Source organism: Pagrus major, chromosome 23 (genome assembly GCF_040436345.1).
Source record: "Pagrus major chromosome 23, Pma_NU_1.0".
In the NCBI taxonomy this organism is placed as follows: domain Eukaryota; kingdom Metazoa; phylum Chordata; class Actinopteri; order Spariformes; family Sparidae; genus Pagrus; species Pagrus major.
The window spans coordinates 13410984-13427567 of record NC_133237.1 but is presented as its reverse complement, the minus strand read 5'-3'; the positions used below and the strand labels follow the sequence as shown (position 1 = coordinate 13427567).

General features: G+C 40.0%; 2 protein-coding genes across 2 annotated transcripts; both read left to right on the top strand.

The window, feature by feature from the left end:
- The first annotated feature begins 5580 nt into the window (after positions 1-5580).
- LOC141019947 (deoxyhypusine synthase-like) lies at positions 5581-10341 on the top strand. The gene is made up of 10 exons (XM_073494986.1): positions 5581-5620; positions 6555-6748; positions 6911-7075; positions 7259-7380; positions 8076-8172; positions 8880-8966; positions 9180-9285; positions 9365-9468; positions 9854-9979; positions 10246-10341. The coding sequence occupies exons 2-10, from the start codon at positions 6560-6562 to the stop codon at positions 10339-10341; spliced, it is 1092 nt and encodes a 363-aa protein (XP_073351087.1). The 5' UTR covers positions 5581-5620; positions 6555-6559.
- A 1623-nt stretch (positions 10342-11964) lies between these two features.
- On the top strand, positions 11965-15828 carry LOC141019946 (deoxyhypusine synthase-like). The gene is made up of 9 exons (XM_073494984.1): positions 11965-12156; positions 12482-12646; positions 12813-12934; positions 13293-13389; positions 13679-13765; positions 13977-14082; positions 14516-14619; positions 15418-15543; positions 15736-15828. The coding sequence occupies exons 1-9, from the start codon at positions 11965-11967 to the stop codon at positions 15826-15828; spliced, it is 1092 nt and encodes a 363-aa protein (XP_073351085.1).
- The last annotated feature ends 756 nt before the right edge of the window (positions 15829-16584 follow it).

The window sequence follows — 16584 nt, the reverse complement described above, 5'->3', positions numbered from 1 at the left end:
ACGCTTTTACTATGTAACTGCAGGAAATGTGCACAAATTTTTTGCACCTTTTACGGCGAAATTGCAAAAACCATTTCGTGTGCATATACATGGGTCTTATTCTCTTTTCACATGTACATTTAGCTGAATTTAATTTCCTTCTCTTCCCGTGGTTGCTGAAGTCCTCTTGATTCATAGGTTTCTTTTTTCCCCTCACTGGAGGCCAAAAAAAGATGCAGTAGGTCTGTCCTCTAAGGTTTTACCACCGCAGTACCAAGTTATTGCATGGCATATGATCACCTCTTAAGTGACGCATGTTTGAGTGAATGTCTGTCGTGTTGCTCACTTGATTTATTACGCGAATTGTCAGCATGGGGAGGCTGCCATAATTTGAAGCAGTCAGTGCTTGGTTCTTTTGTCCTCCCATTCATACATATTGTCTAATCAATGTCCCTATAGTTTAATAGAGGCTGTGTGTGTGTGAAGACCAACTATAGGTAGATTAATACAGGAATCGACTCATGTCAGATTGGAGAATCACCCACTGCAACAAGCGTTCAAATACTGTAGGCAAGTTGAGAATCCTCTTTGCTGCTGCTGCTTCGTTTTAGAGTATTTGCAAAACGGACTTAATGAGAGCGATAAGACATCAACAAGAATTAATTGGTTCTTACTGATATAAATGCACTTTTTTCTTTTGTAAGAAATTTAGAATTTCAAATGTAAGACACAGTAATAATATACTGATCTTGAAATATAGTTTTTTTGATAAGTGATTTTAGGACTGTTAATGGCTTGCTAAAGTAAGCATAATGATGATAATGTTAAGCAATGGTAAAATGACTAGGGTAAGACTTGAGGCCTCTTAACATAGTTCTATAATGTAGCTCCTAAAATGGATTGAATAGGATTTAAGAGGAGGGAGACATCTGAATTACAGTATTTTGGATCCATGTCCCAGTGCACCTGTCAATCCATATCTGTTGTCTTTTTCATCAATGCTTTTTTGTTAAATGATGGCTGCTTGAGCCATCAAGGCTTCTCCTTGTCATAAACATTGCATGCTTTTCAATAAGTCTTGCTCCTTTTTTTTATAGTCGTTTTATATTGGGTCCGTTTGGAGGGATCTACCTTATAAGAGCTTTGTCAAAGGCAATGCAATTCACTGCTGGACTAATAAGGTACTTCTCCGGCTTATGATCAAACTAGTGATTGCTGTTGCCATATATTCACCCGTCGATACTGTGTAGGATATGCCTGGGAATACACTGACTCCTAGTCCTAATTGTTCTCCCTTGACACTGGTTAGCTTACGTGAGAGAGTGGTGGTCTTTATCCAGCTTTATCTGTTAGTCATTGTCCATAGTGGACGGTTGTAATTGAAGTGTGTATGGCTGTTTGCCTGTTGGTGTTTTACTATTAAGGTGTGTACGCGAGTACTGCTTAGATGTAACTTTGCACCAGCCCTTCGATAAAGTAATGTCCAGGCCATCGCTTGAGTTGTGCCTGAGTTGATGTGGCCACTGGAAGTATCAACATTTACCTGAGAAATGTCCTGAGATAAAGACTGCAACTAATGGGGAAAGAACAAAAACTATTCCTTCCTGATAACGTTTTGCTGAATATCAGCTCACATCAGTAGATTATGTATTTTAGAGTAAGAATTGATGTGTGGTTTTTCCTCAACCAGTGTCACATGGAGTTTCTTTTTTTGTAGCACAAGTGTTACTGATGTGTGCAAGCATTTAGACATGAAGTGCTCACTCATTGATTACAGGCTGGACTAGTTCAGCCTGCATTACATGAACATTCAGAAGAATGCAGCTCCTGAACCACAAAGAATTGTTAAAGTTTCACCACTTCTCGCTATGTTGTGATTCACTGAGCTATATACAGAAGTAAATTTAAATGCAGGTTGTCCACAGGTAATTTTTATTTTATTTTTAATTTTTATGCTCATGTGAACGTTTTGTTTATTTATTTTGTTTTTATTTGATTTAGTTTTTTTATTTTATATTTTTTTGTGCTTCAGTGCACAAATTGTTTTGGACTTTAAAAGTTTTTTTTGTTTTTTTTTTCCTTTTTATTCTTTTTATTTAAAGAATTATTTGTTTTCGTTGTTTTATAGCGGACCATTTGATTATGTCAAATTTGATATTGTGGTTGGACTGAAGGAGAGTCGGTGCTTGGTGCATACCTTAGGGAAGAATGTGGAAAACTAATTCATAACTTTGTTTCAATCTGATATCAAGGCTGGCAATTGAATTTGATGTAGTACCTTTTTTTTTTTTTTTTTTTTTTTTGCTCAACTGTGGTGCAGGTGGGATGTTATCGGATGTATCCCTTTTTATTTAATTTTTGTGAATAGGGGAAAATAAATTTTTTTTCTATTAAGCTTCGTGTCAGTACAATTTTGTGTGTGTGTGTCCAATGCATCTTTTTAAATGGTTTCAGGACTACCTCTCTGATAGACCACAGTGTCGAATGGCTTCATGATTGAACTTGAGAATTTAATTAAAAAATTGGAATGCCACAAGGGTCAATTTTAGGACCTTTGATGTTTACTTTATATATAAATCGTATCGTAACCTTGTTTATTCATGTATCTTCTCAGTCAATAAAATGAAGCTGACTAAGAAGGATTGATTGCCCCTGGTGTTCGTTGAGGTTTTAATACACACTTACACTGCAAAAACATGCATATTGTTTGGATTGAGACAGTGTGAATCTTGAAATAATGGATCTCAAATGTCACTTAAAAAAGCTGCAGCATATTTTGTGATATAGCTACTTTTGTCTAAAACACAAGGTGGCATTTGTACATTTTATGCCACCTGGGGCCTGTTTCAGGAACCAAGTTTAACAAAAACTGAGTCAAAACCTGAACTCTAGGTTGACCAACTCTGAGCTGTCAAACTCAGTTTTCGGTTTCAGAACAGGTGTTAACAATTAGTTCAATCAACTCTGAGTCAAGGTTACCCTGAGTGAAGCTCGTGCATGAGGATATAAAAAGCCCTCATGGAACGCAGATAACATGATCCACCATGGCAACAGGTGAAAAAAGCCTCGATCCTCCTACTTCTCCCCAGTGGAGTTGGAAATATTAATGACTGCATATGCAGAAAATGAGCATATTTTCAAAAGAAAAAGCAATACTGGGGCAGCAGCAAAATAGCGAGAGCTTGTGTGGCAGAAAATTGCTGACCGAGTCAAGGCGTGAGTATTGGAGGAAAAAAAAAAAGTTTCGTCTTGAGTGTTCCACTCATTCAACATTTATATTCTATATGTGTGTTTGAGCGCACAGGTGCAACCCAACAGGCACAAAACGGACTGCAACGGGCAGCAACTAAAGATGAAATATAAAAATATAGTCCAAACAGGTAAGGTATAATTTAATTACAAGCAATTGTGGTGGTGTTATAGCCTGCCCTCATTAAACAGCATTCAGTGGCTACATTCAACATGTGATAGCGATATTTAAGTAATTAGGGAAATCCCCTAAACAAAGAAAAAGCCAAATCTTCAGCCATCCCATCACGGCCAGTATTTAATATTGTCTATATGAAAGCCACACCTAAATGCCTGTTGTACATGCATGTCTCCAAATTTGTGTTTTCTGGATATGTTCAAATTTAACCTCCAGTATAGCCAACAGAAAAAAGGCTGAGGCCCGCAAAACAGGTGGCGGTCCACCACCACCACCACTCACAGAGGCTGAAGAGATGCCCTCAGTCAGAACAGTGGGCGACCTATTGCTGAGGGCATCTCTGGGGGGAGCTCATCAGAGCCAGCCACGCCCCAGGACACAAGGGCCTACATAAGAGGTAAGTTATTCAAATGAATGGCATATTTACATTCATGCTTTTTCTACTGTTAGCTCAGTAATGGCCATCCATTCATCATAGACACAACTTGGCACACTGACTTTTCTTGTAGCAGTAGGCTACAGTTCTGTTATTGGCTGCTGTTGCTCTCAGATATCAATCTATTTCAAGGTGACTCAGAGTCTGAAAAATTGTGATGGGACCTGCACACTATTGTAAAAAAAGAAATGTACATTAGGTGGGGCACTTTTCTGGGTAATCAACTGACTAATCTTCTTCTACCAGTTACTGATGGTGTAATCTGTCTCGTGGAGCCTTCTGCTATAAGAGACCTCCATGATGTTGTAAGTACCCTTAATATTCCACAGAGTTGTCATGATGGGTAGAATATAACACAATAATTTCTTTTTATTACAGGAGGATGATGAAGACACCCTATCTGCCGCCACAGAGAGGGAAGTTGCAGAAAGGCCTGTTGTGGTTCACACCTCTTTAAAATAACTTTGGTTTCAGTTAATGATAGTGTTGTTCCACAATGCAACTTGCAGCTTCTTTCTCTCTAACAGAGCAATGCTGGAAATTACAATGAGGAAGAGGGTCCATCAACCTCCACAGCACAGGTTTCCTCAGTAAGATGTTGTTCAGCATTGACCCACAACTTACTATAACACTAAGTAGACATGGCACTGTGAAATTCAACGTCATTTGTGTTCCTATAGCTCCCTGTGAAACAACTGTACATGGTGTACTTGCAGACACAAATCAGTAAGTCAAATCTGGAAATGGATCACATAAGGCTGCAGATTACAAAGACACAAATGGAAATACAACTGCTGGATCATCAGTTAAGGGTGGGTGATGTGTCCACAGGTGGATGATTTTCAATTGTTTCAACAACAAAAGATTAACTGTACAACATTTGTACTTCCAGGAAATAAAGAAGACCTCATAAAATAAGAGGCATATTGTCTTACTTTGACACTGGGGAGGTGATGGGTCAGTTAGAAATGGTTGAAGCATATCATGTCTCTAACAGCTCTTCCATCTTGTGCATCAGCACGGGGGTTAGGATTATTGTCTGGATCATCAGACCGCTGATAATGATAAAACATCCAATCGGGGTCTGATAATCCTCTCCCGACGGAGATTTCTGCGGAGTATTTGCGCTTCGACATCAACTGGCTCCTCGAGAAACGGACACGCCATGTCTGCCACTGCCTTCAGTCTGCAGGCTTCAACTTAAGAGCAGGGGAAACTCAGGGTTAGTTGAAGCAAACCTGCCAGCGAGCAGGTTTGTTTCACGGAGTATGTTGCCTGGGTAACTGACTCAGTTACGCTGAACTGGCTTTGTGAAACCAAAAAACCAGAGTTTCCCTCATCTCAGGGTTGACTAAGTCAGGGTTTTCACTAAACCTGCTTTCTGAAACGGGCCCCTGGACCCCTTGCTGTATACCGATGATACATGTGGATGTGTATCAAAATACACAATTCAGACCAGCCATGTCACATAAGTCCTGCTCACAGCTGTTAACACAAGTTTACCTGCAGCTATATGACATGTACAAACCAGCATAGTGTTGAGGCTGGGACAAGTTCATAGCTCAAAATCTGTAGCCAATAGGAGCTGTGGACTCTCCTCCTACGCACGGTACCCCGCCCTCCTCTAAAGTATAAGTTCTACTTATTATAGAACTGCCAGAACAGGTATAAGTTCTGCGACCATAGGGTTTTTTGGCTGGCAACATCTAAAGGACAGACCAACATCCTTAAAGGACCATCTGTCAGGACACTCGAGGAAGGTATTTCTGCCAGGACAGGTAATGTTGAAATCTACTGGCTCTGCTTGAAAGACGATGTTTTTTCATGGATGGATCCATTGTAAAGTTAAGTTTAGTAAATTCAGTAATGGTTACTGTATTGGTGGAGCAAAATTTACTTGCTCGTTTACTGCACTCAATATATATCCCTCTTCTAATTCATTATGCACAAGGTGCAGGTGAATAACTAGGACAATTTAGATTTGCATCTAATTTTCTGGCTCATAAACTGAAAGAAACTTTGTTTGCAGATTGTACTGCCATAAACCTGTGTGGCTGGATTAACCAGACACAATGTACATAGCCTATGTGTCCCTACCTTATCTACCAACTTGTGACTAACTAACTGTAATGGGATCAGGAGGTTGCACTGCATAGATTGTACACATAAGAGATTCTGTAGCCAGGTTGGTCAGGCAGACACTAACTGAACTGGTGTAGAGGCACAACAGGTACTGTATTCATACTAAATTAGGCAGGTAAGGCAAATAATAGGCTTATCATTCAAAGCAAACTATTGGTCATTAGACCCTGCAAGCAGGATGCTGACAGTATATCAGTATACCATCAGGGCTTGTCTTGCACCCTACTTGCTGGAGGTCAAAGATCTTCATATAGTGAGCCATGAAAAAGATGGAGGGGCTTTGCAGGACCAACAGAAAATACGTTGGGTGGATATTTGGAATATCAAATTGACCAACAAAGATAGGTGATAGAAAACCTGACTAAGTCCTTTAAGGACCTCAAAAAGGGCCAATGAACAGACGAAGCAGCTTAAGGCTCTCCACCTAATTTGCTGTCCGCCAGACTTTATCACCTGTTTGGACAGGTCTGTGTCCATGATGGACTGTTGCACATATCTGGATTTGAATCTCTGACCAATGTGTTATGGAAAATATTATGGTAACTCTTATATCATTCCTTGTTTTTTCAGGCAGTATGGCAGACCACATCCACAGATATAATTATATATACAGGCAGAGTGTCCCTTTACCAGAGGATGCACAAAGGGTCCAGGGCTATGACTTCAACCAGGGAGTGGACCACAGAGCCCTGCTGCAGTCCTACCTCAAAACAGGCTTCCAGGCTACCAACTTTGGCTTGGCTGTCCAGCAGATCAACAGCATGGTGACATTTGTTATACACCACCAACGAGCATTTAACATTTTTATTTTAAAAATATTTTTTAATCTTTGATGCAAAATGTAGCATAGGGTCCAAGTGCAACCCTGACTTCGGCTTTGTTAGTTTTCACTTTCCGTCTTTGTAATCCACTCCACACATCCACAGATTGAGAGGCGTCAGCAACCACTAAAGGCGGAGAATGGAAGTGTTGAGGCAGATCCATCAAACTGCCCCTGCCTGAGGAGCTGCACCATCTTCCTCGGTTACACCTCAAACCTCATCAGCAGTGGAATCAGGGAGACCATCCGCTACGTTGTAGAACACAAGATGGTATGGCCCTGCTCAAACTCATTGGAAATATGTCCCAGCGCTATTGACAAATGCTATCTTGTCTATAGACTACAATTATTGAAACAACCTCACAGGAAACATTTGAATCAGTAGAGTCCAAGATACGACGGAGCAGCATATTACATTTGTTCCCTTACCCAATATATTTCTTTCTCTGTGTAGGTGGATGTCTTAGTGACGACCGCTGGAGGTATAGAGGAGGATCTGATCAAGTGTTTGGGCCCGGTTTACTTGGGAGACTTTTCTCTCTCAGGCAAAGATCTGTTTAAAAAAGGCATTGACAGGTCAGAAAACATTTCGGACTGTTACTAACAGGACACTGAATTCACCCATTCATTTACAACTGTCTGCAAACCATTGCTAGACAGGCAGTTGAATAAAAGTGAATGGTGCAACATAGCTGAAAAGCTATGACAGCTTCCTCCATTTTGGCTGTCAGTTCTACACAGAATTGAACTTGAACATTTGCACAAATTGATTTCACATCCAGCAGATGTGTGATTGTGGCAATTCCATAGGAATGAAAATATTTCACTGTTTTTAACCATGGTGTGGCTAGACCTTAATACTAAAGCAAAAATTAATTGAGCAGATACTTACATTAAATACTGTACAAGCTGTACATTTATCTTAACTATGATCTGATTTCATGCCATACATGGAGCAAGTAGTTTTCATTACAGCACAATGAAGTAGGTTTTCTTGCGTAGGGAGAGAGATAGGTAATTAAAGAATGCAGGTGTCAACTTTAAATAGTATCAAAAGATTGGATTTGATTTATTGAAAATCTTACCAGCCTCAGAACTGGATATATCACATTAAATTTATAAAAGAAGATGCGAAATGAATAGATTCCAGTAATACCTAATTTTACTGTAACTCATTAATTGTGCATTTCAATCACAATATGCAGAACATATAAACATAAGTTGGCTTTCATTGACACATTCAATTCTTCTGTGTGTCACTTTGGCTGCAGGATTGGGAACCTTCTGATGCCCGATGAAAACTATGATACATTTTACGGCTGGATCAAGCCAATCTTGAAGCAGATGCTGCTGGAGCAGAACACTCAGGTGTGTGGACTCTTTTCAACACTTGTCTACCTGTCTTCCTAAAATGTTCTACACTGTGGGGATTAGTAATACAAATTGAAAACATAGGTCAACACCTAGTACATGGTTAGACGGGGAATAGCATATCTACATATTATATGTAAAAACTGCTGCAAAATTGCTACATAGATACTCACTGGTAGTGTCTGTATTGTGAAATCCTGGCTATTATATGTTCATCTGTCGTGGCCCCAGTAATATTTGCTATTGTACTCAAGTAGAATTTATTTTGAATAAAAAATCTTTTTACTGAAGTAGTAAAAAGTCAGTCATATTGCTCTTGCATTAACTACTTTAGAGCACACTGAAGAGCTATGAATTACACCAATTAAAAACCATTATGAATTTTTTACAGCAAAGTTTGGCAAGGTGTTGGAGTACCTGGGAACTGCCTGAAAAGTTAGACCTAATAAGGATTTTTGAGATCACTGCTGTGGATGTATTCTGGATTTGCTACATATCTCATATGACCTGTATACACTGTGCTGGACTGTTATAATTTTGAAAATGTTCAATAAAAAGAATGTTCAAAAAAAAAAAAAAAAAACATTATGAAGGTGGAATTTCCCATGCTGTTCCATTCATTGTGGTAGTTGAGATATCCTGATACTTGTATTTCTGCCAGCTCACACTATAGTTTTATTTTTCTGTGACACATCTTCCCTCAGGGCGCTCACTGGACTCCTTCAAAGATGATCCATCGACTGGGAAAGGAGATCAACAACCCTGAGTCTGTTTGCTACTGGGCCTACAAGGTGAGTCCTGGTGGTGATCTGAGATCTGTCCATGTGGGATAAATTAATCAACACTTTTACTTAAACTGGTAGTATGATAACCTGTGGAAGGATGAAACAGAATGATTTCCATGTGAAAAGTCATTTCTGTATTTTTAAGTTACCATCCAGTGAGTGTGTTTATAATTTGTGTGACTGTCCTGCTACTGAGTAAGGATCTGGTGTCTGTTTCAGAATAACATCCCGGTGTTTAGCCCCGCCCTGACAGACGGCGCTATAGGAGATGTGTTGTACTTCTTCTCAGCTGACAACCCTGGCCTGATTGTGGACATAACTGAAGGTAAGACAGTCTTCATTGGTGCTTACCTAATTTGTCTTTGTGATGTACAGTTGGTCTAACCCAATACATTTGATTCCAGACATAACAAGGATGAACACCCAGGCAGTGGCTGCCAACAGCACAGGGATGATCATCCTGGGAGGAGGTGTGGCCAAACACCACATATGCAATGCCAATGCAATGGTAAGTATTTAGAATTTTTGAATTTGATGATGTCCCCAGTAGAAAAAAAGGTTTTGTATTTGTGGATTTTTGTTTTCTTTCAGAGGGACGTGAGGAAATATAGCTAAGTTTGATTAAAGAAGTCTTCCAGATGAGTACTTTAATGTCATGCAAAGTAGGCCAGCCTGATAAACATGCAAATCTTTCCCTGACTGACTGACTGACTGACTGACTGAGTGTTACAGAGTGATCAAGTGACAACATTGGTTGGTTCAGTGTTGGAGTACCGCCATTTGTTGTTGGTCTTTCAAAAAGACTAAGGCAATTTTATCAATTAATAATTGAACCATTAAAGATGATCCTTGCTCAGTTTGCTGTTTTGATAAACTGATTTGTCCACTTCCAGAGGTTGGGAGCTGACTTTGCGGTGTACGTGAACACAGCTCAGGAGTCTGATGGTTCTGACTCAGGGGCCAGACCTGATGAGGCAGTGACCTGGGGCAAGATCAAAGTAGATGCTAAACCTGTGAAGGTATCTTTCATACTAATTCTGGATTTTACATATGAGTATGCATGTCATGTTTATATATTTACTAGTGTTACAAAATTGCGCAAAGTCTGCTTCTTGATTTGTTCAATAATTGTTGCAAAGTCTTGCCAAGCAGATCAACGCATGCATGCATGCAAGAGTGTATTTCTTTTCTATTTCTATCACAAGTACTGTGTATGGGAAAACAGAGAATTTGAGCCAAATCTTTGTAATTCATGGTGTATCCACGTGTTGTTCTGTCTCTCCAGGTGTTTGCAGATGCTACCTTAATCTTCCCCTTATTAGTGGCAGAAACCTTCGCTGTTCATGCTGATAAGAATACCACCGGCGGGACAAAAGAATGAATTGAGAGCTCCTCAACTTAACATTAGTAGTAGCAAACCCTACTTGTCTTGTCTCTTTATTGCATTTAATCATTCTTCTAGGTTTATAGGGATGTTTGATAGACCTTTGTCATGATGGACCTTTTGACTTTTCATTACAATAAAAGGTGTTCCAAGGTCCTAGAACAGAATTTTGATAAATAGATACCAACAGCTGTATATGCATTTTACATATTACGTTTGAAATTTTGACTTATTATTCACACTAATCTGTTCAGACTGTTAGACATGCATTTGCTGTCATAAAGATTTAATTTGCCTTTACCAACCACACTGGTACAGTGTTTCTGTTCTTCTCAGATTGTTCTTGGGTATATTTTGGCTTTTACCTGTACACATATTTGACGATAGGCTACTTTAGAGCTGTTGGAGCAACACCTGGACTATGCAGTGCATGTTACACTTTGAGAAAAGGTGAGGACCCAAACACAGAAACACACGGGAGGTGGGCAGGATAAGGAACTGAAAATAAGCTTTCAATGAAAAGCCAAAAATCCAAAAACCATGTAATACAAAAAATACAAAGAAGCAATCAAAAGCTAAGACAAAGTATCAACTAAGAAGAACAAAGTTCTACTAAATGAAAACAAGAGGAACGACAAAAACAAACATAACACGGGGTAAAACGGGGAGATGCTGGAGAACACTGGAAGGCACTGGAGTGAACAGGCTCAGGTGAAACAGGCAGGGACTTATGGTGTGGATCCATTTAAAGGGACGGATCCAGGAATAATTTCTCACTTTCTTTAACATTGCGAGATAGGGAGTTTTTCACTTTTCAATTTTGTTTATTTCGCAGGGAATAACGCATGGATCTTGATGAAAAAAATATGGTGTATTAGTCGACTGAATTAAAGGGGACTGTTGGGCCTTGGTGGAGGTGTGCACTTTACGGAATGTCACTCTAGATTGAGACATAGATACATAGCTTGACTGTCGCCTATCCATTCTCGTTCCTCCAGAATGTCAAATATGCGTCTAATTTTTTAGTGAAACAGGCTTTGTCACTTCTCTTGGTATTTCACCTAAGGACTGCGTCCCTGCCTATAAGAGTAAAGGTTTTGAACAGCAGGTCTACAGGACTGAGTAACATCTGTCAACAAACAAGACAGGTAAGGTTACAATCTAGACTGCTTACCCTGCTTGAAAGGAACATCAGCCAGTGCTAAGTGTAGAAAATATGAATACAAAATATACAAGACGTATACATTAATTTGCATATCTGAATTGAAGCTTGCATACTTTGGCAAAGTTGTAGAATTTCAGCCACGTAGAGATTTCTTTCATGGAAAAAAAAATCCAAATATGTAATTGTAAGAAACAGATGAGTTTTAATTAACAGCAGGAAGTTGACTTTAAAGACCCATCCAATGAAAATCTAGTTTTTAACCTTGTTAACCTCTCCATATGCAGTTTTTTATACAAGACATCTTGTGAGTCAAATAAGCAGTCAGACCTTTTTAAAAAAAACACAATCTTGTCTGACACTCTTCGATATTCTTATACAGTAGGCCAATATATTAAAGTACAATTATATTATGAGCAATATTGTGGTAACTCTAATTCTATTATTTTTGAGACAGTATGGCACACCATATCCACCCAATACCTCAGGAGACCTATAGGAAGACTGCCCCCATACCAGAGGATATGCCAAGGGTCCAGGGCTACGACTTCAACCAGGGAGTGGATCACCGAGCCATGCTGCAGTCCTACCTCAACACTGGCTTGCAGGCCAGTAACGTTGGCAAGGCTATCCAGCAGATCAACAAAATGGTGAGATGGGCGGTGCACAGGGAGAAGTAGAGTGAATGCCCATGTTCATGTTTTTTTTTATTAAAATGTTTTTATTTTGAGGCTTTGATGCTGTGAGTAGCATAGTATTTAAAGACACTGTCCTGGTTTATTTACTGACAGCAGTGTGTAACAGCTGGATTAATGATTGTGTTTCAATGATAGTTCTTTATGCACTGCATTTTCTTCCTTGAGACACCTGGAGTATCTTTAGTAGTTTCTTTGGTCTGTTATATCTAGGAAACCAGACTCACACTACAGTTTTCATTGGTTTTATCAGTCTTCCTGACCCACTGTATGTCCACAGATTGAGAGGCGTCAGCAACCTGTGGAGACGGTGAATGGAACAGTTAAGGAGGATCCATCAGCCTGCCCCTGCCTGAGGAGCTGCACCATCTTCCTCAGTTACACCTCAAACCTCATCAGCAGTGGAATCAGGGAGACTATCCGCTACCTCGCAGAACACAAGATGGTACAACCCTCCTCACATGCATTTCAAAATAAGTTCCTGTGCTATTTATGACAAATTATTGACACAACTTAACAGGAAACATTTGAATAAGAGGAATGTAATCCTGTCCTACAAATTAACACATTACATTTGTTCTGTGATACAATATCTTTCTTTCTCTGTGAAGGTGGATGTCTTAGTGACAACAGCTGGAGGGATAGAGGAGGATCTGATCAAGTGTTTGGCCCCGGTTTACATGGGAGACTTTACTCTTCCTGGCAAGGAGCTTTTCGAAAAAGGCCTAAACAGGTCAGACGGCATGTGAAATAGCAAAATATGACACCTTGTAAAATAAGTTAACTACAGAAGCTGAGCATGTATATTTTTTGATAATTGATTAATTGTTTAAGACATTTCTCAAGTAGAACAAGTTTCTTACTTGCAAGGATGTGCCGTTTTGGTCTTCTGTGATAGTAAACTGAATATCTTTCAGTTTTTGCTTACCTTGGGCTTTCAGAAATTGTGATGGGTTATGGGAATTATTGTAGACAAATTAAATGATGATTACAATGACAATAAAAATAATGAGAGGATTAATCAATTATATATTAAAACAATCATTAATTTCAGGAGAACTCAGTTCTTTTGTGTGTCTCTTTGGCTGCAGGAACGGAAACACTTTGATGCCCGAAGAAAACTATATCAAATTTGACAAATGGATGAGGCCAGTCTTGAAGCAGATGCTGCTGGAACAAAACACCCAGGTTTGTGGAATTTCTTTTCCAATAACTGTTATGTGCAGGGAGTGTTGCCAAGTGAATAAACACTAGTTACAATATACTTAAAATAATTCCAATAATATCGTTTGTAATGCCCAAAGTTTTTGCTGAAAGAATGGAAACCATAATCAAATCCTTCTCGCACGAACAAAGGCCTAAAAGTCAGAATTACAAATTCTTACAATTTCACTATCCCAGTTGACTCCTGCTCCAGCCCTCACATTAAAGAGTACACTCGTATTTTATTTCATTTTTTCACATCCGTTTCTTTTAGGGTGTTCGCTGGACTCCATCTAAGATCATCCATCGACTGGGCAAGGAGATCAACAACCCTGAATCTGTTTGCTACTGGGCCTACAAGGTGAATCCTTTCATTCAGTCAGGCTAGTGATCTGAGATCTGTCCATATAGAGTAAACTAACCAACATTTTTACTTAAATTGGTAGTATGATAACCTGTGATGAATTCAGGGTCATTTCTGGGTTGTTAACCCACCATTCTGAAAATGGTTTTGTGTTTAAACCATAAAGTCTTTGTCCTGTTACTGAGTAAGGATCTGGTGTCTGTTTCAGAATAACATCCCGGTGTTCAGCCCCGCCCTGACAGATGGCGCTATCGGAGACATGTTCTACCTCTTCTCAGATGAGAACCCTGGCTTGATATGTGACATAATTGAAGGTAGAAGAGTCTTCATCTCAGCCTACTTAAAGCAACATTATGTAGAAATTGCCATTTTGTGCAATTGCTGCCCACCACAATATTTGAGTGCAACACCACTGCGGTAAATACAAATCCCAGGTCTGTAACAAGTTTTCAGACGTAATGTAGGTGCCCACTACAAACAAAACTCATCACGTCAGAACAATGTTGTGTTGAAAACTTGTATGTTGAAGAAAACGTGTGTAACGCTGTGATCCTACCCTCTCACTGAAGTTACATAGAGCAGAAACAAGTGATAAGGGGGCGGAGTGGCTGAGACAGAGACACCATTCACCCTATTACAAGACACTGTACCATCAAAATGATTTGGAAGCTGTTATTTTAAAGGATAAAAGTTACATAATGTTGCCTCAATTTGTCTCTGAGTCATAAACAATGCATTTGATTTCAGATGTTGCGAAGTTGAACAACCTCGTTCTGGCTGCCAACAGCACAGGGATAATCATCTTGGGAGGAGGTGTAGCCAAACACCACGTCTGCAATGCCAATTCATGGGTAAGTATTTTGAATTCTATGAACTATTTCAGCAGCCGATCCATATCGATCTATCCCCATGCATTTCCTGACCTTTACCTTGCACCACAGTTATTCACCTTTCTGTCATGAAAAGTAACATTAGCTAACTCCCCCCGTTGTGTCATTTGAATGACATTGCCAACTTTCTATTGTTTGTTGTGAGATTAATTCAGTTTCTTTTTTTATAGTCCTTTCCAAGTTTCCCATCGTTTCCCATCGGCATGATAGTGACCACATCAAGTTGTTTAATTTTTTGCCATGTTCTAATCAAAGGATACCGACCATCATTTCCTTCCCTGGCTGACTCGACACAATTGTTTGAATGCAATTTTATCTTTGACCACCAAGAGTGACAGACATTTACCAGCTTCTTACTGGGATGTACATGTGTACTACACTGGTATTTGTGGCAGGAAAGAGCTTTTACCTTGTTTTTAATCTGGAAATTATCAGTATGTTTTAGTATTTAATACGTTTTGCGAAGTGATGCGTCTTGCGCCACGCAGCAGTATGACTTCATTAGTCTGTATAGATTAACTTTCTCTCATCACCCCAAACACTGACTGAGTTCCAGTGTCCCTGTGTCATGACCTGTTTTACAGCTGCTACAGCTGTGTATCTGTATTTATTTATTTCAAAAGACTGAGAAGAAATTCACTTGAAAGTGCAGACTGATTGCCTTCCACAGTAGCACCGCATTGATGTGAGTCATTATCTTGTAAATGCATCGGTGCATTTGCAGCAGACTCAATGATACCCTGCTTCGTCTTCCTCCAGAGGGAAGGAGCTGACTATGCGGTGTACGTGAACACGGCTCAGGAGTTTGATGGTTGTGACTCAGGGGCCAGACCTGATGAGGCTGTGTCCTGGGGCAAGATCACAGCAAATGCTGAATCTGTGAAGGTATTTGATATTAAGGGTTACATATAATGTCAAGGTTATGTTACCATTTTTAATGTTAGAATCTTAGATATACATTTATCTGTTCCTGATTTGTCAAATAATTGGCGGCCCAATAATGGTGCAATAATGTATGTTACATTTTTAAGGAATCACAAGGTTTTAACGCACAGCTTGTCATTTCTGTCTTTCTAGGTGTTTGCAGATGCTTCCATTGTTTTTCCCTTATTGGTGGCAGAGACCTTTGCAGCTCATGCTAATAAGACAACATCCAACGAGGAAAACTAATGAACAGATGCCTCCTCAAATCTATGAGTGTTTCCTCTGTAACTGTTCTGTAGCAATGGTGGTGGGGTGTAATTTTTGGCATTTGTCCCACGTCCATCCCTGTTAGTTTTGGTTGTTATTGTTACACTTTGTAGTAGATAGTTGGACCCAAAAGCGGACAACGAGGCAGGGAGTTGAGTGCAATGTAATTTATTAAGCTTCAACAAGGTTACTGCAGGTGAAGGTGAGGAGATACCCAGGCTTGAGTCTCCGTCCGAGAGGTGGAAGGAGGAGGAGAGGTTGCTCACACTGGCGCTGGTGGATTGCATGGTGTGTAGAGACTCAGGTGAGCGCAGGGCAAGGCTATTGTTGGATGTTGTCTTATTTCATTCGAACAGCACATCAGCGCCTCACCCAAACTGCCTTCTTCCATCTAAAAAATATTGCCCGCCTCCGCCCACTACTCTCCTTCTCTGCAGCTGAGACTCTCATCCACGCATTTATCACTTCAAGACTGGACTACTGCAACAGCATCCTCTATGGTTCATCTTCCAAAGTCCTCAATAAACTTCAATACATCCAAAACTCTGCTGCCCGCCTCCTCACCCACACCCGCTCCCGTGAACATATCACCCCCGTACTCCAAAACCTTCACTGGCTCCCCGTCCCACACCGAATCAACTTCAAGCTCCTCCTACTCACCCATAAAGCCCTCCACAACCAGGCCCCTCCCTACCTCACGGACATGCTCCACCACCACACTCCTTCTCGAAACCT